Source organism: Carassius gibelio, chromosome B25, assembly GCF_023724105.1.
Source record: "Carassius gibelio isolate Cgi1373 ecotype wild population from Czech Republic chromosome B25, carGib1.2-hapl.c, whole genome shotgun sequence".
Taxonomy (NCBI): domain Eukaryota; kingdom Metazoa; phylum Chordata; class Actinopteri; order Cypriniformes; family Cyprinidae; genus Carassius; species Carassius gibelio.
The window spans coordinates 12,396,679-12,419,601 of NC_068420.1; the positions used below are offsets into that span (position 1 = coordinate 12,396,679).

General features: G+C 38.9%; 2 protein-coding genes across 8 annotated transcripts in view; one reads left to right on the forward strand and one right to left on the reverse strand.

Annotated features, from left to right (window-relative positions):
- ppip5k1b (diphosphoinositol pentakisphosphate kinase 1b) overlaps positions 1-1,590 on the forward strand; it is a 31,828-nt gene extending 30,238 nt beyond the window's left edge. For all 5 annotated transcript variants that reach the window (XM_052598422.1, XM_052598418.1, XM_052598420.1 and 2 more), the window contains one exon: positions 473-1,590. In XM_052598422.1, coding sequence (XP_052454382.1) covers positions 473-567 — 95 coding nt within the window. In that variant the 3' untranslated portion in view covers positions 568-1,590. The remainder of the gene's footprint in view (positions 1-472) is intronic.
- A 1,488-nt stretch (positions 1,591-3,078) lies between these two features.
- Positions 3,079-22,923, reverse strand: part of LOC128014455 (microtubule-associated protein 1B-like) — a 41,995-nt gene continuing 22,150 nt past the window's right edge. For 2 of the 3 annotated variants that reach the window (XM_052598040.1, XM_052598042.1), the window contains 5 exons: positions 19,658-19,740; positions 19,340-19,477; positions 8,469-19,254; positions 7,467-7,696; positions 3,079-7,225 (listed from right to left, as the gene is read on the reverse strand). In XM_052598040.1, the coding sequence (XP_052454000.1) occupies positions 7,070-7,225; positions 7,467-7,696; positions 8,469-19,254; positions 19,340-19,477; positions 19,658-19,740 (11,393 nt within the window). In that variant the 3' untranslated portion in view covers positions 3,079-7,069. The remainder of the gene's footprint in view (positions 7,226-7,466; positions 7,697-8,468; positions 19,255-19,339; positions 19,478-19,657; positions 19,741-22,923) is intronic. The other variant, XM_052598041.1, reaches the window with a different exon arrangement.

Genomic DNA, 22,923 nt, shown 5'->3' on the forward strand with positions numbered 1-22,923 from the left:
AAAACTTAATTTTTGATTAGCAATTTCCATGGCTTGGACAAATTTAAAGGCGATTTTCTCAGTATTTCGTTTTTTTTTTGTTTTTTTTCACCCTCAGATTCCAGATTTTCAAATAGTTTTATCTTGGCCAAATATTGTCCAAACCTAATAGACCATACATCAATGGAAAGTTTATTTTTTTTCAGCTTTCAGGTGGTGTATAAATCTCAGTTTCAAAAAATCGACACTTAAGACTGGTTTTGTGCTCCAGGGTCACATATAAGCAAAATCTTACTGATTCTAAACTTTTGATCTTTTTGTTTTCAACTCAAATAAGATAACATGTCATTTAAAGTACATTTGATTAAATTAATGATTATGACATTATTACATTTAAAGGATTTTTTGGTCAAAGCAACAACTACAAATGGAAAAAAATAAATAAAAAATGTGAAAGACAAGGATCTTTAACTGTGTGTGTGTTTGTGTGCAGACACCAGCAGCCCTCCCAGTACCGTATCCAGTTCTGGGCCCTCGTCTCCATCTGTGCCCGAGCCCTCATCCAACTTCAGATTCAACAGCGAGTAGAAACATCTTTTACTCTTAGATCAGTTTCACAGTGTCTGTTTGAAAAGTTAGAGGTTAAGATTGATATGGTCCATGTTATCTACTTGGAAGCTGCTAATATTGTACTATCTGCACTTCTACCTGAACAATACAGAGTCTCTTTGGCTGAGATTCAGCTGATAGTTTGATCTGTCAGCAAATACAGCTCTGAAACCAGTAATTATCTCTTCCGCTGTACTTCTGCGCTCCGGTGGAGTTGGATAGTAATTATGATCCCAGATTCAGCGTCAGAGAGACAGAGACATTACAGACAATAGTAATTGTGTGTGCAACTTTTTCCCCCACCCTACAAATGCAACTCAAATAAATACTCAAAGAAGCATACAAGTCCAAAAAATATATATTTAATCATTCAGATCCAATTGTGTTATTTTAATCGTACCACTATTTTTTTTTCAGTTTGTGTATATTATAATTATTTTATGATTTTCTTTTTTGATCATGTGATTTCTTTTTAGATCTACCAAAAAATTGCTGTATTTTTATTATGTGAATTGCAAAGGTATTGTTTGAGAATGATTCAAGGGATAGTTCACCCAAAAATGAATATTCTGTCATCGTTTACTCACCCGTCATGTCATTCAGAACCTGTATGAATTTATTTCTTCTGTTAAATATAAAAGAAGATATTCTAAAGAAAGTTGTAAATCAAAAAGATGGTGGCACCCAATGACTTGCATAATATTTTTTTTTCCAAACCATGGAAGTGAATGGCTACCGTCAAATGTTTGGGTTACCCACATTCTTCAAAATCTCTTCTTTTGTGCTCAACAGAAGAAACTCAAACAGGTTTAGAGCAACCTGAAAAAATGAGTAAATGACAGAATTTTAATTTTGAGCAGGACCCGTCCCATAAAATGAGCTGCAATAGACTTTTCAAGAGTGTTCAGCTGTTTGTAATCTGCTGTAGTGTTTACTCTGTAAAGTTGAAAGTATATTTAATTTTAGAGACTTGTATTACTTAAATAAATGGCTTTAAATGTGTCTTTGTGATTTATAATTTTTTTTCACGAATGAAAGGCCTACACTGAATCGCTGTAATTTATACCTGCCGTGATTTGCTGTTCTCTCCGACCTAATTGAGGTTTTAAAATTCAGTCTGTGGTGCCAGAGTCTGAAAGAGTGTGGTGCCAAACAATGATGACTCACACTTTGCCCTCAGCTGTGCTGCTGTGTTGCTATAGTGACGGATTCTCATCCACTTATTGACTTCAGCTGAATGAGTGTGTGTATGAGTGTGTGTGTGTGTGTGTGTGTGTACTGGTATATATGGTTCATGAGGACACAAATGTGTATAATGACATGGGTACTACAACGTAAACATGGTTTATGAGGACACTTCCTTTGTCCCCGTAGAACAAAAGGTTTAAAAAAAAAAAATTGCCAGTAGTTTTCTGTAAGAATTTTTAAGAAAATATGTTTGTACAGTATAAAACCATTACGCCTAAGGTAAGTCCCCATAAACCACAAATGCACGTCTCTCTCTCTCTCTGTGTGTGTGTGTGTGTGTGAGCCGGTGAGCTGAAGATGAAGTCATAGCACACCGTTAGCTCATTTTCATTCGCATGTGGACAAATATGCCTAACGTCCAGCGGATATTGTCCCACAGGGACCTGATGGAGTGGAATAGTGAAATATAAATACAGAGTCGGGCCTTTGAAGTGAATGATATTGTGCATATTCGCTTAGCCTAGTTTGAATTGCATAGTAGCTGCATAATTCACAATATCACAATTTATGCGCCATATAAATTCTGACAGCTTACCGAGACAATTAATCAATTTGAAAAGACAAATCTCATAAATTGCTCCCACCTCTCTGTCCTAAAATATCACCTGCTTGTAATAATAGACATCGTCATAGCAACAAGAAGGCCAGTTCCCCGCGACGGTGAGCTGGCGAATTAAGAAGTGTGTCACCGGCCGGTGCTCAGAGACTTTTATAAGAGGCTAACAACCGCTTTCTGCCAGAGGATTTTGGAAGAGGTGTGGGTTGCTGTGGACTGGACGCTCAGTTAGTGTGAGGTAAAGTCATTGAGAGGAAACCGTTCAAACGACTGTTCTTGGTTCAAACCTCTATCGACCGTAACAACATAGATTTCAGATGTTTAAAGAAATACATATTTATATTAATTTCAGAGCGTTTAATGTTACATTACAGTTATATTAATATTAATACTGAATCCTCTACTAATAATCAGTCAGCTTAAGTAATTTTCAATATAATCGTCAATAACTGAGACGAGTGCTCGGTACGATACAAAAGTAGCGCCCGAAATTAAATTGAATGAGCATTTACTTTTTAAACAACAACTTCTAAACCTACCACCTTATTTTATATATATATATATATAAAAATAACAGCGGAATGCATGATAAAAATCCTTATGGAAAAAAATACTTGTGGAACCAACAGTGCAACAAGTTTAACTGGAAAATAAAATAAAATGAAATCAAGACATCCACACAGAAAGAGTTTTCCAAATTTTTATGTTTTTTTTTTTTTTTATTGATGATGGGTTCCCTTTACAGTAAATCAGCAGAAATCTACTTTTGCACTGAGCTTTTAAAGACAGAATGTTGAATATTGCACTAAAGAATAAGAGAACTAAGATTCAGACAGCGCCAAAGAACGAGGAAATATCACAGCATCTTCTTGACAACATCTTAGGGCAAACAGAAGCCAAGCCCAATAATATATGCATATTTCAGTACCATAAAGACAGTTAGCTTCAAATATATCTTCTTAAAATAGTTTTAATTCTGATTATTAAACGATTACATTCAGGAGTATAACTAATAAGGTCACATGCAAAGATGGATACGTATACATATGGCCAAATGAATACATCACGATGATACATTTGATGTAGAATGAAACTGAACTAATAGAGATTCGTAGAGGTACTTTAAGCAGTCTTTTTTATCTTTAGGAAATTAGAAGTACAATGACCATAGAACTTTCTTAAAAGAAAGCATTTCTCACAGATGACCGCATCAGCTATTTTGATTTATGTACAGGTTACGCCATTTGTTTTGATTTCCATTTTGCCTTTTTTAAGTGTAAAGAAGGAAACCTCACGTCTGTAGTGTTATCCGTTTTCAGTATGTTAGTTGTGAAACAGCCGTCTGCAAACCAAAGTTTTTGAATCTTATTTTCAAGAGAGTTATGTATCTGTACTAAAATCAGCAACAGCTGAACATGTAATATTTTGTCATGAGTCACTGACGATTCTAACCAGTTCTTTCTGTGACCCATTTTCTGAGGTTCACTGTTCCCATGTGCATATTTTGCTAGTTCTTTGTTCAAGCAGCATCCAGCAAAGCAACTTTTACATTCAAAAATATTATTTCAAGTTAGTGCATTCATCTTTAACAGAAGAATCACAGCTAATTAACAAGAACATACAGTACTTGTTACTAAGGCCAGGTATTTGAAATAAAACACTCATATTTTCAAATATGAAAATATATCCATACCATACAAGGTACAGTACAGAGTCAGCCCATTTTAACAATCCCTCTAGCAAAAAAATAAATTAATTTGGTCTTAGTGTGGGTTTGCGTACACCGGTGGAATTGGGTGTAATTTTGCGAATAATTCTGTATCTAACCAATAAACTAGTGTAATCCTCAAGGCTTTCTGAGGCCCTACAGCGGAGTTATTAGGCTTTGACCACCATTACTAACCTGTGTGTGCGTTCTCAGCAAGTAAAAGTACACAAAGACCCTGTCACTTTGACCATCTCAAAGACAACTTCTCTGAGTGAACTTAAATCTAGATTAAAATAACACAAAATTAAGTCTACAGCAATGCTTAATACTGACTTTTACATTAAAAAACAAGACAAAAACTTAAAGCAGGCTAAAAACTATCCACTCACTGCGAATATACTGGATTAGGGTTAGGGGTGCAGTGTTTCAGAGCTTGTTTTCTAACAGGATGGATGATGGCACTACTGCCTTTGAAAGCAAAGGTTCTTTCCAGGACAAAACAAATGTGCATTTACCAATGAGGTCTTGATGTTTTGCTATCGAAGAAACTGTTCACAATGTAACTGAAAATGTAGAGCCACTGTTACATCGAGCAAATGACAGATTGCTAATTAGTTTTCTTGCCTCCAGTGCAAACAGAAACACTAATTGTTAGATTGTTTTGTAAATTATATAACTTCAGGTTAGGCTGAATTTTTATTCTTTGTAAAGATATAAGCAATAAAAATGCCAAAATTCAAAAGAAAAGTCAAAATTGTATCTTAAACTGTCCCTGTTCTAGTACTTTAACCCCTGGTTTCACAGACAAGACTTAAGCCTAGGCCTAGACTAAAATGTAAATCTGAGCTGTTTCAACTGAAAGAAATTTGCTCGGACTGATCTTAAAACATGCCAGTGCTTTTGTTTTGTCTAAAGATGTACACCAGTAATGCTTTTCTCTAAGGCATGTTTGTAAAAAAATGAATTAAATGTCCTAATTGAAGTATGGCCTAATCCTGGTTTAGGCTAAGCTCCTGTCTATTAAACTGGGCCTACGAGTATTTGTTCTCTATAACAGACCACCATACAATTTAATTTAGATAATAACTAGCTAAATAAGTTCTTGTCCACATTGCCAGACCAAAACACAAATGTTGATCAGTCATTTTAATTGAAATTTGTATATTTGTTTTTTCAAATAAATTAAGTTGTTACATAATTATTTACATGAGGATGCCTGCCTGCCTACCAAACTGATTTAATTTAAAAAAAAAAGTGCAATTGTACTAGGTGCAACAAAGTAGTTATTATAAATGCCTGCTGTTTGATAATACTCACACTTCCCAGTCAATTTAAACTTTTATAGCTTTTCGAATTTTAGTTAATCCAAAATAAATGCATGTGCATGTATAAGTATGTAATAACTAAGGATTTTCTTTGTTAAACAACACACAAAAGGCACGAGGGTAACCCTCACTGTCTGCTCTCACAGCAACCGTGAAAACAAATATTCACTCTGTTGATTAGTCTCTCTATAACAAATGTCTCTACTGCTACATTTTGATACATAGTGTAATTTCCACCAGTTTCCTTTCAATCAAGTTAAACCTAAAGTGCTTGAGAAGCCAGAGAATCTCAGCTTGGAGAAGAAAAAAAAATTAGGTCAAGTATGTCAACAACACACAAACAAAACATTCAACTTGTCACAAGTCTGAATCCTTTACACCAAAATATTGAACAGATTATTTGAAGCGATACTGTTGTTGGTCTTTACATTTTTGTAATATTTTTACTCAATCGACAGAACATCATGTAATTGGCAACTCTAATGGTGGTCTACTCAATTAATGGGCAGATGGTATTCAAGCTGCTCGTTATTAGTATGCTTTTGAAGAGATCTGGACCCCAACAGATCCCCAAAGCATATCACTAGATTAATATACTAACAACATTTAGTCCAAGCTAGAGAGCAGCATGCTTTAGTACAGCACTTGCAATACTGAAAAGACACAAAACTCTTATTCTTTCTATAACCTTTAACCTTCTATATCCTGAGCCACACGATCATGTTAGAGTCTAGTCACCCAAAATCTGTCATATCAGTGGGTTAGTAGTTTGTAAAGATACCATCTACTTTGCTTTACTTTTAAAATCATGTACATATACATGTACAGTCTTCACTACTATCATATTATTGAGTGCTAGACTGATTAGACGTTTGAATAGAAAAAGATCCATCTTTGTCACCTAAGGGACACAAATCTTGGATTATGTTTGATAGTGTAAATCGTCATTTGAAAGAATTGAGATTTGACAGTTTCTCATTGGATTAGCAATTTAGAGTACAGTTATTTCTTTCTTCACTCATCTGCTGGTATGTGATCACATGGGGAGACTTGTCTAGCCTCAATGTAAACGTAGCTCACAAGACAGCTACTCTGAACTTTTTTTGAGTCTGTTCTCAGAGGTTGTTTGCTCTAAGGCCTTCTGACCTTATGTTAAAAGTATGTTCTCCCAGGCAACTGTGTCTATATGTGGTATGTCTGCTAAAATTGATGATAAAGGATGTGAAACATTAATCAGATGATGTATTAACCAATTCTCAGAGGGCATTTTTTGTGCTTTGAATTTAAAATCCAGTCAGGATAAAATCTTGGTCTCTAAGTTATGTTAAAGAATATGAGAAAACAACATTTTCAATGCAACATTAGCCTACTTAACATTATATAATTATTTCATAGCAGCTAGCTAGTGAACATTCAGTTTTCTGCCAAAGCATTGCAGATGCAAACAAAAATGTACAATAGATTCAGGACCAAAGCTTATAATAAAGTCCTTTGACAGCACTAGGATTTTGTTGAATTTTTAAGGATTAGAATACAAACTGTAAATGGCAGCGGATGGAATGCTGTGGGTGGAGTAACTCATCTAAACCTAAAAGATTAGAAATGAATGAGGAATGAATGGAAAGCTCTAAATAGAAAACCAATTCAAAATTCTATTTTGCAGGCTGGGAAAGATTCATCCTGCATAACCACTGTGCTGCTGCTGGCCAAGACCATTATATTCAGGTCCTGCTGTTTCTCATGGGTCTGCTGATACCAGTCCCGGGTTACCTCTGTGTCATGTGTAGGGATTAAAGTGACCTAGATGAGAAGAAGATGGTCAGATTAACTATGAATTGCAGTTTTTGCTTTCAAGCAAGACCTTAGGTTAGGGGTTTTAAATCCTTACATTAAACATGTTTAATTAATATCTCTTTTTTTCCCCCCTTTTTTTTGCCATACTTGACACCAGTTTGAAAGTCCCCGATTTAAGGGATTACTACATCAATCATAAAAACATACTCATCCATATATTTCATTTAAGTGTAATGTCAAATCATACCTGTAGATTAGTGCCCCATTGTGCTTTCCCTTCTAGGAGTGCATCTAGAACGGCACGGCTAGGTTCACCACTGCCTGGGTCATTTCCACTGACGACATAGTATGCTGCTCGCACTCGCTTGAAGAATTCTTGATCAACATTTTTAGCACTGCAGTGGTTGGGAACGTAAGCTAGATCGACATAGATGGGTGGTCCAGGTGGATTCCCAGCAATGGATTTCAGGTTGGAGCCTAAAAGAATATACCACTGGTTATTTGCACGTGTGGTTTAATGAAGAACCATTGCTGTACAGTTGAGATATTTGTCTGGCTTTTACTGATATTTCTTGCATGTTATGATTGATTGCCATTGAATGGACAACATTAAAATTCTGTACTAGTTTTTCTAAATAAATTAAAAACACTAATTAAAAAGCACTAAAACAAAAAGTTATTTTAAATGTACTACAAGTGAATTTAGGTATCACAATATTATAATTTACAGTATGAAAATGGATGAAAATTTAAGCAAAGATTACTTTTTAAAGCATTAAATATAGTTTTTGAAAAATTAATTTGAGTATTACATGTTCGTGGAGATAATCTAAATGTAGATATCCACCTTTTTCTTCAGTGTGGAAGTAAGCCTATAGGCAAGACTTTTGGTTCATTATCCGCTATAAGGAAATAACGAGAAGAATAACAACATGCAGTAAACGGTAAAACTATTTGCTCTACAAACCAGTGTGTTTATAATTAAGATAATACATTAAAATAATATGGTAAGACACCAATTTTCAATATCAAGCAGCAAAATGAACTGTTTTGTTCAGCTAAAAATAGCTGGATGCGGATGAAACCGGAAGCCAGACCCATAGAATTTATGCCCATTTTACGGGAAGAAAAAGGTGGGTAGGTTAATTAACATGCACAGTTAAATATTCAATATTAACTGATACATTTTTAAAATCTCTAACATTACTCAATAACTGATATGGTACTAATGTGTTATGCATGTTTGTACCTGCATTACTCTTAACGCCATTAACCAGTCCTCTTCCTGGGTTGTAGATGTCTCCTCTGGATCCCTGCGTCTCAGACATTTTAGACAGACGAAAAGTCTTCTCCGAATCTTTTCTTTTAAGATCATGAGGTGAGGAGTCTTTGGATGTCTGCTTCACAGGGGTACTAGATCTCCTGCTTTTTGTTTCTCCTTTACGTGCCGGCGATGCAGACTTTCCTAGCGTCTTCCTCAAGCCTCTATTTGTTTTTAGGTCTTTCTTCACTGGTCGTTCAGTGTGGGTCTGGCCATTAAGAAGGGCCTCTGGGTCCACCATGCACACATCAGGGTGCGGAGGGTGAGGAAGAGTGTCTTTCATTGGAATGGGCGGGGGATCGTGACTCCTCGGGGAGGACGAATGATGACTTCCTCCACTGCCGCCAGCTGCAGACATTTTGTCCACTGGTAGATGTTCTGCATCTTCATCAGAATCAAGGTTCCCTTCTGCTGTAATTGAAGGACATTCCTCAGTCTCTGGAGGAACATCTGAGTCAGACTGAGATGGTAGTGACTCGCTCAAAGATGTAGGAGGAGTTTCCTCCCCTGCTAGCATAATGCCTTGCCCAGTAGATGTACCACTCAGTATGCAGTGAGATCCCTCCTTACCATCTTCATGGTGACTGTGGGGATGATGATGATGTTGCTTATGAGATCTCCTTTTGATAGAATGCTGCTCACGCTCATCACCATCATCATCCCTTGAATGATCACTTCTAGCATCTTCCTCTTCATCCTCACTCGATAGTTCCTGTGGGCTTGGATTAATGAAGGATGGAGAGACATCTCCTTTACGGTGTTTAAAGAGCGAAGGTGAATGCGAGGACGTGGCCTCCATACCAAGATCAGAAGGTCGAGTGAATTCCTCATCTGACTTCTTGGAGACCTCAGGATAACAAGCCTGTGCTCCTGATAGTGGAGTTGGTGGATGTTCTTTTGAATCATCCTTTATTTCCTTTTCTTCACCCCCCTTTTCCTCCTTTATACTCTCATGAACCTCTTTTTCATTCTCATCCTTATTTTCATGCTGCATTGTGGACCCAAAGGTACTACTATGCTGGCTGGACTCAACTGTATCTGTTTTTTTGCTGTCTTCTTCCATCATCTTTTCTTCTGTTTGCTCTTTCTTCTCTTCCATTTTTTCTTTAGATTCCTTTTCTACAATTGTTTCAGTTTGTTCTACCTCTTTTTTTTCTTTCGACTGCTCCATTTTCCCTTCACAATCGATCTGCTGCTCTGACTTCTTGCCATCATCTAGACTCTCTCCCATCTTTTCTGACTTCACCTCAACCATCTTTTCAGCTTTTATCTGTTCTTCCTCCATTGCTATATGGTTTACTCCTCCTTTCTCATCTGTCTCACGTTCCTCTTCATATTCCATTTTGCTCACTTTTGCTTCTTTCATTTCAACCCCCTCCTGTACTTTTTCAGGCAAGTCTTTAATTTTCTCAGTTTTCTCTGCCCCTTCTTGTTTCATACTTTGTTCACTTTGTGTGTTGGTAGTGAGAGGCCCACATGTTGTATCTGCCCCCTTCTGAGAACTTTTAATTTCTGTTGTTCCATCTTTGGTTTGCAGATCAAATGAACATAATATTGTGGTTGAGGGTTTTACATCAGAAAGTTGTTCTGGTAAAGATGCTGTGCTTAAATTTTCAGTAGCTGAAGATCTTTCACATTCAATTCTACATGGTAAGGTTCCTTCCTCAAAACTGCTTTTGTTATCCTCAGGCTCATCATCAGAGGATTTTTCCTGCAACTGTTTGTCTGTAGAGTCAGCCTTCTCCAAAGGTGCAATTTTAAACTCAAGAGATGTCGCAGATGCCACCTCAGTTGGGTGAGTTGCATGCTCAGAAGTTGCTGATTCTGGTGATTTTGAGGAATGTGGCTCTGCTACATGTTTAGAAAGAGAGACATGATCCGTGTCAGATTTAATGCTTGACATATCCTCCTCTGACTTTTCCTCTGCTGATGATGTTTGATCTTGAAGTAATGATTTGGATTCCTCCAAGGGACTGAGAGGAGAAAACCTGGCAAGACTAGATATTGATTCAGCTGTAATTGTAGCAGGTGTCATTCGGTCTGTGATTTCCATGTATTCATCTTTTTTTAAACATGGTAAATCCATAGTGGGTGACTCTTCCTCTTTTAGCGATGAATACTCATATGATATACTGTCTCCATCTGATCGTAGTTGGACACTAGGAATATTAATAAATGATTCTAGGCCTTCTCCAGGATGTTGACCAGTTGAATATGAGGCAGATGTTGAGGAAGAGTAACTAAAGGATGAAGATGATGAGTAAGTTGCATCAGACGTGGCTGATTGAGCAACAGCTTGGAATTCAGTCAATTCGTGCTTTTTATCAGATGTTTTCTGTGGTTCAAGTTTGTCATCGCTGGGTTTGGGTATGTCATGGTAGACTAAACAAGAATCTTTTTTCTTGGACTGTTCATCCTCCTTGCTGATTACATCCTTGTGCTCTGCAGGTACTGATGAAGGCTCTGTTATGGCAGACTTTTTTGTGGATGAATCACCAGATGTATCTATCTGTAGATCTTCTGCAGATGCTCCAGATGCTAAGTAACCAGTAGTATCTCCTTGTTTGGTTTCAAGTGGTTTAGATATAGTCATGCTATCAAATGCTACTTTGGACTCTTTTTCAGACATCTCTCTGGCACCTTTTTCAATGTCCAAGTCACTTGCATCTTCCTCCTCCTCAAAGTCATCCTCTTCTTCTGCAAATATTTTTTGGCTTCTGACCAAGCATTCCTCTGTCTCTGTACTCACGATTAATGACTTGCTGGAAAGAGAATCTGTTTTTCCAGAGCACTCAAGGGCAAGAACATTGTCTTCAACTTTCATGGACTGCCCTGAAGAACCAGGAGTGCTGGTGTTGGGATCTTCAGGTGATAACCTGGCAGGAAGCATGTCCTTTTCAGGTGGTGAGTATCGACCAGAAGAAAACGGGTCGCTTTGGCTTTCAGCTGAATAGAGTTTGTTTTTATCTTTGTTACCTTCACTTGAGATTGGACTCTCCATTTTCTTCTCATCGGAAGCAGATGTCGATGAAGTTGTTAGACTCTGAAGACTTTTATCTTGTGATGATGTAAGAAGTCCTTGTGTAGAGGAAGCTTCAGTCACATGGCTTTTGGTCTTGTCCAGGTCCTCTGAATGAGGCATTGCCAATGTTCCTTCTGTTTTCTGGTCTTTCTCTTGTGTATCAGTTTTTGAAAGGCTGGAAGCAGATGTACATGGCTCTTTATCTGGCAATTTAATATGACTTCCATCATCTTTTCCTTGAAGATGAGAACGTGTGTCCTCTTTCTCCTTCTCTTCTCTCTCCAATTTCTCAGATTTATCTTGCACATCACTAGAGGTAAACAAGCTTGAACCTGCTGCCGAAGTGGCTTTGCTGTCAAATGTAGAACTGGTGTCAACAAAAAGATCTGGTCTATCTTCTCTAACCAAATCTTCTTCTTGGTATCGCTCCTTATTGTCTTGCTCTGAATAGGCACTGTGGCTGCTGTGAATACTTGGAGAGGTCTGGTAATCAACCTTGCTGAAAGACACTGGCTCTTCATCACTTTGTTCCTCTACTGAACAAGCAGCTCCAAGCAATGTGTCCTGACTTGTTTTTTTGTCATCTAAATCTCTATCCAGACTAGGGTACTGGTCCTCTTCCTCTCTTCCTTTCTCAGTGTCTTTTGAAACAGGCTTTTCATATGGCTCATATTTAGAGGCTTCATAGCTTTCTTTTTCCACTTCATAAGTCATCTTGTCATCAGATTTCATTTTCTCACTATCAGACTTTTCAGCACATTTCTCATCAGCACTGCCAGTCTTTTGAAAATCAGAATGTGTCTCTAACCCTGGAGAGGCAATCTCTCGTTCTCCTTCCCTTTCCCTCTCAGCCTCCTTCTCCGGTTTTACTGCTTCCTTTGAAGAAAGCAATGCTTCATGTTGGTCATCCTCAACACTTGCCTGACTGTCAGAGCTGGGCAGTGTGATACTTGTTGGTTTGCTCTCAGTTAGAGTCTCGGATACAGCTTTAGTACTTGTATCTGTAGAAGGTGGTGTAAGGGATGTGGTATCCACCTTACACTCCTTCTCTGGTTCAGGTGATGTTCCACTGTAATCTCTAGTCAACTCTAAATTGGCCACAATTTCCTCTTTTTTCATACTTGTCTCAGAACTGCTTGCCTTTGGTTCTTCATACTTCCAAGGTTCCACTGACAATGGTCTTGAACCAGCCCCTCCCATACAAACAGCATCTCCTTCATCCTCCTCAGTACTTTCATCTTCATCTGAAAATTTGGTTGGAAATGTAGTTTCAAAGGTTGACTTGGCGTCTTTTGTTTTGTCCACAGTTGAGGAGGCTTCTTCAATGAATTTTTCTTTATAATCTAAATTTAATTTGAATCCAATGTCTGATGATGGGAACGTATCTGTTTCATGAAATGATGTGTCTTGTTTCATATCTCCTTTAGGTTCATCTTTCAATTCCACTTTTTCTTTACAACTAAGATCTGAGGTCTCAAACATTTGTTCTGAAGATTCTACCAAAGATTTTGGTTTGGCTCCCAAGTCCATTTTTCTGTCTAATTCATCTGACACCAATTTTGATGCATCTTCTTTAATTAATTTCTCCTCTAGCTGTTTGCTCACTTTTGAATCGGTTGTTTTATCTTCTGCAATGGGAAGATCTGTTTTCTTCAGTGTGTCTGAAGTATCATGTTCTGATTTTGAATCCAGAGTTTTTGTTTCTGTTGGAATCTGTTCTGGCTTTTCTTCCACAGATATTGTCTGATGTTCTTGTTTTGTGTCAGATGGCACATCTGTCACCATGCTTGGTTGAAGCTCTTCAGTTTCAATGTCTTCAGTGTGTTTTTCTTCATACTGTTGGTCGTTTTTAGCAGTGGCAATCATGAATACTGATTGATCTGTAGATATATGAAGTTGAGTATCCTCCGCACACTTATCTTTAGATTCATGCGGTTTTGGGGAAATGTCTTCAAACTTGACTGGTTGTTCAGATTTGACAAATATGCCTTTGCTTGTTTCATCCTCTTTAGCTGGCACATCTTCTTTCTCTGTTATTGTCTGGGGTCCAATCTTCACTTCAGAGTCAAAATCAGATTTAGAGATAGTATGCATATCTCTTTTTTCATAAGTCTGACTTTCTGTAGACTCATCTGGTTTGCTAGTTAGCTTCACAAACTCTTTGTTTTCCTGCTCCTGATCATCTTCAAAGGACAAATCTAATTTCTCAGATTCAGACAGCAAAACTTGACCTTGGCTCAATTCTGGTTGTTCGTCTTTAGCTTCTTGGTCTAATATTGGTAAGGAGTCAATTTTGTCTGAAATGGATATTTGTGTTATGGATTTAGTGTCCTCTACAGTTTCTATATCTTGGCTAGTTTTATCTGTGTCCTGTGAAATGATGGAATTTGTTATTTGAGACTCTTCTTTGTATGATACAGCTGCTTTTTCTAATTGTTGTGTGGTTTGAGTTCCTTCCAATAGCTTCTCCTTTAAGTCTTCATCTTGTTTACTAGTAATTTCAGTCTCACTTAGAGTTGCCTCTAAACTATGAGGTTTCATCTCTTGTGCTGGCATCCCTTTAGATTCTTGATCATCTTTATCAGAAATATCCTTCTCTATAATGGAAGCTTCTACATGCATCTCTGTAGACTGAACATCTGGTTTTGAGAGAGAAATTTGCTCTGGCATTACAGATTTTACTTTCTCTACATTTGTATCCATAGAGTCTTGGTGTTCTTTGGCAGCTGAAATCATTTTCTCATATGTCAGTCCAGCCTCACTTTTACTTTCTACCTTTTCTTCATCTTTCAGTATAACATCAGGTTTTTCACTTAACTGTTGTATGATGGAATTTGTTATTTGAGACTCTTCTTTGTATGATACAGCTGCTTTTTCTAATTGTTGTGTGGTTTGAGTTTCTTCCAATAGCTTCTCCTTTAAGTCTTCATCTTGTTTACTAGTAATTTCAGTCTCACATAGAGTTGCCTCTAAACTATGAGGTTTCATCTCTTGTGCTGGCATCCCTTTAGATTCTTGATCATCTTTATCAGAAATATCCTTCTCTATAATGGAAGCTTCTTCATGCATCTCTGTAGACTGAACATCTGGTTTTGAGAGAGAAATTTGCTCTGGTATTACAGATTTTACTTTCTCTACATTTGTATCCATAGAGTCTTGGTGTTCTCTGGCAGCTGAAATCATTTTCTCATATGTCAGTCCAGCCTCACTTTTACTTTCTACCTTTTCTTCATCTTTCAGTATAACATCTGGTTTTTCACTTAACTGTTGTATTTGAGATTTGAGGCCATCTGTGTCTTCCTTAAGTGGTCTTATACGGACAGATGAATCAGTTTCCTCCAAAGCCACCTGTTCAAGTGTAAAATCAACTGATTCAGATTTCTGCTCCGAGGTCTTTTCTGGTTTAGTTGTAACATCTGTCTCTACAGTGACTTGTGTTTCCATATATGTTTTGGCTACTTCCTGAGATGCTGATGTTTCTGCTTTTATATCTAGGCTTTCTATGGACTGACAAGATATATCAGTCAGATCTTTCTGTTTGGATTCCTTGTCAAATTTAGAAGATATTTTAGCTTTCTCTGACTGAATTTCGTCTTTTTCATTCTCCAGTTTTTCTATCTCAGAACTTTCCAGAACTGCTGGGAAACTCTTTTCTGGAAACTCTTCTTCATTTAAAATTTTCTTATCAAAATCCTCTTTAGAGGGCAATGCTGCTTTTTCTGGTCCTGATATTACATCACCTTTATCCGTAACCTCTGAATACTTTAAGAATTGGTCTTCATCCTTATGTTGTCCTTTGATATCATCTCTCTCATCCTCCTTTTCTTTCTCCTTCTCTCTTTTCTCTTCTTTGTCTGTAGACACTTTTAAATCACAGGTTTCTTCAATGTCATGATCATCAGATAATTTGGTATCTTTATCCTCAAGAATTACAGCCTTGCTGCTCTCTTTTATGTCCTCTTCAACTTTGCCCTTCTTTTCAACACTTGGATCAGGCATTACCTTTATATCACTTATTTCTTTTGATGGTAGAACTGGTAGACTTTCTTTTTTAGCTGACAAGTCATCAACAAGTAGAGATGGTGCAAAGGTTGCTTCCTGGGTTCTCTTTTTTTCATCCTCCTCCGCTTGAGGTATTTCTTTCTCATCTAAAATACCAGGTTTTTGTTTTACACTCTCCTTTTCAGATTCAATTTCAATGGGGCTAACTGGCAGTCCTGGTTCTTGATGAGTCTCTATAAGAGGAACTTTATCCTTCCCCTCCACAGGTGACATTCTGAGCGGAGAGTGAGATGCACTAGGTGGTTCAGAATGTGTAGGAGAAGCCATTTTTACAGTGCTGTCATCAGGACTAATGCATCGGTCTTCCACATCTGGAAAAACACTAGCTTCAGCAACAGGAAGCTTAGTAACACCGTGAGATGGGGAGGAGAGAATTGTTTGTACTTCATAAGATGAGTCCTCCCTAGAAGGTGATACTGATGGCTTCTCAATCTCAGATGAAGTATCAGGAACTAAAGGCACAGGACTTTTGGGTTTGTCCATTTCTGTCTCCTTGTGCTCTATTTTATCAGGTGAGGCATAAGATTCTTGTAACTTTCCAAGTGAAATGTCAACATTTGGTGTTTGATCCTCATATTCATCCTCCTCTTCATCACCGTAATGGACAGCCATCTCAATTCCCTCAGTTTTACCTTCTAAGGGAAGTGGTGGAGATTCCTCAGAGGGAGATGATTTGAAACACTTGTCTTCCTCTAAGGAGGATGTTGGTGAGATGGTACCCGCTGAGTGTAGGTAGTCTTTTCCTTGGGTGGCATCAGTCTGAGTAACCGGTTGAACGGTATCCAAGACAAGGGAACTTTTTCCAGTGTCTTCAGTCTGAGGTGCAGTGACGGATGCCACTGACTGATCTTCTGCAACGGAAGTGGGTAAAGAAGACAGTTTGTCATACTCTGTTATAGATGTTGCTGAAGAAACATGTTCTTCTTCAGCTAGTGGTGCAGCAAATATGCTGGTGTAGATGGAAATAGGTGGCTCCTGTGCACCGATCAATACTTTGCCTGTTCCATTGCCCATTGCAGCAGCTTGCATTTCTCTCATTCCATGGATGGCATCAAATGAGCCTGGTTGGTCTGGGACCGAGACATCATAGCTACCAACCTCATATTGAAGGTGTGGAATCCTTTCCTCTGCTTCTTCATGGATCTCCTCATCTGAGATGGTTTGTTCAGTCTCAGAGTAACCAGGGATGGTTTCATCCTGAATGTATGATATGTTTTCTGCTGCTGCAGCTCCTTGGGCTGTAGAGGTAATGCCAGCTGTAACACCTCCAACATTTGACAAGTATACATCCTCTTCTTCTTCTTTGACTTTCTCAGCAGAGAAATCCTTTATTTCTTCATCTGCAATGGCATCCAAATCCTCTGCCTCCTCTAGCTCCGCTTTTTCAATCACATCCTCTTCTTCAAACTGCTCCTCTTCAGCTTGAGTCTTTCTTTCCTCCACTTGTTTTTGTTTCTCCATTTCCTCAACTTCATGTTTTCTGTCCACACCCTCTAAATCTTTGGTTTCCTTTGTTGTCCCTTCATCCTCTTCATCTCCTATTCCCATGTCTTCCTCCTCTTCCTCCTCCTCTATCCTCTTCTTAACAGGCTGTATCTCAACCTCCTCCTCATCTTCATCTTCAATTGCAGCACCCTCATCCTCAAATTTCTCTAATTCTGATGTTTGGGTTTCATCCTCTTGTTCTTTCACTTCTGCTGATAGCACTTCTTGGATTTCTGCTGATGGTGCTACTTCTTTCTCTGTAGTTTTTTGTTCCACAATATCAGTTTCTGTAACATGATCTTGTTCTTGTGCTTCTGCAACATTTGTAGTTTCATTGTCTTTTTCAGCTGGTAATTCAGAGACCGTAAGGACACTTTTAGGAGCTTCAGATTGATTTGTTGTTTCAGTGGATCTCATTTCATCAAAGTCTTTTGTTAAATCTTCTGGAGTAGATGGAGCAGATATTACTTCTCCTGTCCCTTTTTCCGGTTTCTCAGGCTCAGTCTTTTCAGCCACTGGTTGGACCACAATCTCTGCACTCTCTACCTTGGCAGTTGTAGGTTTGCTCTTTATTGTTTTGGGTTTCCCTTGGGTTTTGGCCTTGTGGAGTGTCTTTCTGACCTCTGGAGTAAAAGGTTTCAGGTCAGGTTTAGTTATTTTTCTCAGTTCAGGTTTTGGAGTGTCCTTGGTTTTAAACTTCTTCTCATCTTTTTTTACAACATCATCTTTTTTAATATCACGTTTTTCTTTTTTAACTTCCCTCTTTTCTTTGTCTTTCTTTTCATCCATTTTAGACACCCTTTCCTTGGGGTGTTTTTTCAGTGATTTGTCCTTCAATAATTTTTTCTTTTCCGTCACATCTGCTTTTGGTTTCAGTGGCTTGGTGTGCTTCTTTTCTTCTTTTTTCTCAATCTTGTTTTCATTGACTGAGTCACTCTTTATGTCGACAATGGATACATCCTCATGCTCATCGGTTTCTATCTTAAAAGGCTTAGCTGGTGCTTGAGTCTTGGGAGATGATTTGAGACTTTCTTTGCTGTCAGTTCTTTGCTTTAGCTTTGTTTGTTTTACTGCTGAAGGTGAAACACCAGAATTTATGTCTTTTTGGGTGGCTATCGGATACCGCAAGAAATCAAGGTGCTTCAACTTTTCAAGCCCTTCAAGGATTTTGTTCTGCGGTGCATTTCCTGGAAACAAAACTCGGATTATTTTTTCTGTAGGGTTGGCAGGGAGCCAAACAACAAGAGCAGTAATAGATGTCAAATACGGTACAGATATTTCTCCCTCTTTTCCATTGGGAAGTACTATCCCTGTCTTGGCCTTGCTGTTACCTGCCCACTTCTGCATGAGGAACTGCATTTCCTTACTGTCCTTCACAGGATTCAGGACAAACATATCTAACCTGCCCACACCCATCTTGTGAAAAAGAGTGATGGGCTCAATTGTATTAGTAACTACTCGAAAAAGAGGCTCAGGCTTAATTCCTAGCTTGTTAAGGTACTGCAATGTAAGAGAGGCTTCCTCAATGCTTCGCTTGACTTTCAAATTCGATTCTGATGTGCGAAGCTTCTCAGGTACATTGAAGAACACAACTCCGAGCTCGGGTGATATCAGGTTCTTCATCCAATCACTGTAGGTGGTGGAGCCTTGAGACTGTTCTTCCTCTTGTTCTGCAACCTTCCTTTGAAGGAGTCCATTGATCCCGGGAAGATTATCAGCACCAATATGGGTTAAAAGGACAGAATCAATACGATCTAAATGTCTGACAAGCTTCCAGAAGCATGACTTTCTGTCAGAGCCACCATCAATCAGAATGTTAAAACCATTGACGGCAAAAAGTGCAGAATCCCCCCGTCCACCAGGAAAGATGTAGCAGCAAGGCTTTGACAGCTTTAGGAATCCTCCAGAGGTTGGAGGCTCAAGAAGGTCAAAAGGGCATGGTACATCCACAGTCTCAGATATGTATTCTGTAAACTCAGTGACCCCCTCCATCTTAGGAAGTATGGGCTCTGGATTCAGCCTATAATTCAGCAACTCCCTAATGCGTTGCTGTTGCCCCAGAGAACTCCAGCCTGCCTCACCACGGCAAGACACAGTTAGTGATGCCCGCTGTCCAGAGCTGGATTTCACCAGTGAATTACTGACCTACATGAGAAAAAACAAGTCCAAAATTAGTCACAATATATATATATATATTAAATATAAATACAATTATATTATCTAAACTTGCCCCAGGATCAGCAAACACACGTGAGAAGGTCTGATGACTGAGAACTCCAGTTTGGAGAACCAGGTCACCTTGGTCAGAACTCTGCCCACTCAGGACTAGCAGCTTGTGCACAGCTGGGTCAGATACAAGACAATGGATCTAGGACATGATAAGAGACAAAGAGGACATTTAAAACACATTAGTCTATTAGAGTCATTCTGTTTGCAGCAAGGTTATACTTTGACAAGGTTATTCATTCTAACATCAAAGCTATTATTTACTGTATCTTCATTAGAAATATATAGCAGCTTGTCCAGAGATTTTCTTTAAATAACTTACCTCAGAGATAACAGTATCTTCTGATGGATTCACTAATACAACCGTTTCAAGAACATCACTTTTGTGGTGCAGGGTCCTTTGACCTGGAAGAAATAAATATGTTTTTTCTTGTTGCTATTAAGATACAAATATCTATGTACAGGTCATCCTGTAAAGAAGGATACTCTCGTACAGAAAGAAAAAGAAATGAGCATTTGAGGCTTAAGGTTTAGAAAGACAGTAAACCATATTCTACTACAAATCCCTTAAGAGAAATGACTGTGCTTTCTATTGGCTTTTCAACATTTTTTAAGATGCTAGTAATTAATACAGGTGCCTCTCAATAAATTAGAATGTTGTGGTAAAGTTCATTTATTTCAGTAATTCAACTCAAATTGTGAAACTCGTGTATTTCATAAATTCAATGAACACAGTAGTTTAAGTCTTTGGTTCTTTTAATTGTGATAATTTTGGCTCACATTTAACAAAAACCCACCACCATCTCAAAAATTAGAATACAAAAATTAAAAACTATTTGAGTAAATCGTTGGCCTTCTGGAAAGTATATCAATTTACGGTGATCAGTTTGTGGCACTGCTGAGGTGGTATGGAAGCCCAGGTTTCTTTGACAGTGGCCTTCAGCTCATCTGCATTGTTTGGTCTCATGTTCTCATTTTCCTCTTGAAAATACCCCATAGATTCTCTATGGGGTTCAGGTCTGGTGAGTTTGCTGGCCAGTCAAGCACACCAACACCATGGTCATTTAACCAAGTTTTGGCAGTGTGGGCAGGTGCCAAATCCTTTTGGAAAATGAAATCAGCATCTTCAAAAATTGGTCAGCAGCAGGAAGCATGAGGTGCTACAACATTTCTTGGTAAACGGGTGCAGTGACTTTGGTTTTCAAAAAACACAATGGAACAACACCAGCAGATGACATTGCAACCCAAATCATCACAGACTGTGGAAGCTTAACACTGGACTTCAAGCGACTTAGGCTATGAGCTTCTCCACCCTTCCTCCAGACTCTAGGACCTTGTTTTCCAAATGAAATACAAAACTTGCTCTCATCTGAAAAGAGGACTTTGGACCACTGGGCAACAGTCCAGTTCTTCTTCTCCTTAGCCCAGGTAAGACGTCTCTGATGTTGTCTGTGGTTCAGAAAATTCCAGGTACCAGCAAAAATTAGCCATTAACCTGTCCATACATACAATATGACAAGGGGGTAGACAGGACAGAAAGACAGGGGTTTAAGGAAGAAATACAGCATAACATGAGGGAGGGGAGGAGAAAAAAAACAACCCCCAGACTATCATCCTGTGGGGAGTACAGTGTGGGAACAGGAAAAAACACCTCACCAACATAAGCACATAATCAGTACAGCATGAAAAACACACGACTTGCACCAGGGGAGGGGAGTGGGTGGGTGGAGGTAACCCAGCACAGGCAAGCAGCAATCCGGTCCTGCAGTCATTCTCGGCGCTTGTCACAGACCCGCTTGTCAGACTGGCGGTACAAAGCGGCGAAGGAGAGGGATGGGGGGGGGGGGGTGAATGCATTTCTATTATATACGTGTGTACGTGTGTTTGTATGTATGTAAAAGTTCTTGTATGTGTAGGTCTGGAGAGTCGCTACTCCTGGCATCAAATCTAGGTGCCTCAGTCCACAGGATTGACATAGCGATACACAGCAAGTGGCCACGGAGACAGCCTTGATCAGGTCCCAGACAGAGTCAACAATCAGCAGGTGTCTCTGGAAGTGGGGGGAGGAACACAAGAGCGTCTCACTGCAGTGCACTTCTGGGGGAGTTGTTGTTCCAACAGCAGCCTTGGCTGAGCCCAGTGCTGGTTGAGGGGAGCCGAAAACAGATAAAATTGGGATTGTTTGGTCTTGGGGCGAGTAGCTGCATTCCAATTTACACGACTACTCTCTTAGTCCATTCAGGTCTCCGAATCAACCCATTTGCCTTTGCAAAGCCGTGAGCTTCTCCGTGATGTTATCCATATTTTGGTTAATAGTCCTGTCACCGATGGAGTTTTGGTTCCTTGTCGCTGTCACCTCTGGCTTGCTTAGTTGGGGTCACTTCATTTACAGGGATATCATTGACTTGATTGCAAATGATTGCACAGACACTATTTAAAGGGGGGGTGAAATGCTATTTCATGCATACTGAGTTTTTTACACTGTTAAAGAGTTGGATTCCCATGCTAAACATGGACAAAGTTTCAAAAATTAAGTTGTACGTTTGAAGGAGTATTTTTGTTCCCAAAATACTCCTTCCGGTTTGTCACAAGTTTCGGAAAGTTTTTTCCGAGTATGGCTCTGTGTGACGTTAGATGGAGCGGAATTTCCTTATATGGGTGCTAAGGCACTTCTGCCGGAAGAGCGCGCGCTCCCGTAGAGCAGAGCAGAGACATTCACTGATCAGAGCTAGAGCGTCGCGAAATGTCACAAAAGAAGTGTGTTTTTGGTTGCCAGGGCAAGACAACCCTGCACAGATTACCAAAAAAAAAAAAACAGCATTAAGGGACCAGTGGATGGAGTTTATTTTTACAGAGCGTCAACGGAGTTGTGCAAGTGTTTTTGTTTGTTCCCTGCATTTCGAAGATGCTTGTTCACAAGGCCCAGTTGACGACGGATTTGCGTATCGTTTATTTCTTAAGGATGATGCAATCCCAAGGAAAAAGGGTCACGATCGTGTGTTGGAAAACTGTGAGTAAAACTGCTTCAAATATCTCTGCCTCCTTGCGTGCGTCGAGCCCCGGTACAGACTATCTTTCTCTTATGAATATAATAAAACTAAAGACTTTTTGGATTTATGAAGGATGCAGTACTACTCTATATGTACTCAAGATTAATAGGATATTGAGTGAAAACGAGCATTTCACCCCCCCTTTAAACTGAACTGAGATGATGACATCACTGAATTCTATGATGAACTGCCTTTAACTGTCATTTTGCATTATTGAAGTTTTCCTAATTAATGTTGTTCAGTTGCTTTGACACAATCGGTTTTGTTTAAAGCGCTATACAAATAAAGGTGATTTGACTTAACATTCAGATTACTTGTTAAAGTGCAATAAAATACCTTATATCTGAAGACGACGTACGTTTGTTTGTGGATGGAGACTCATTCACCAGCTACAGGCTGTAATCCTCATTTGCGTGTGTGTGTGTGTGTGTGTGTGTGTGTGTGTGTGTGTGTGTGTGTGTGTGTGTGTGAGAGAGAGAGAAACACGGTGCTGAAGTGAAATAACTGGGCAGTTTGATAGCCAAATTATAATAGGCAG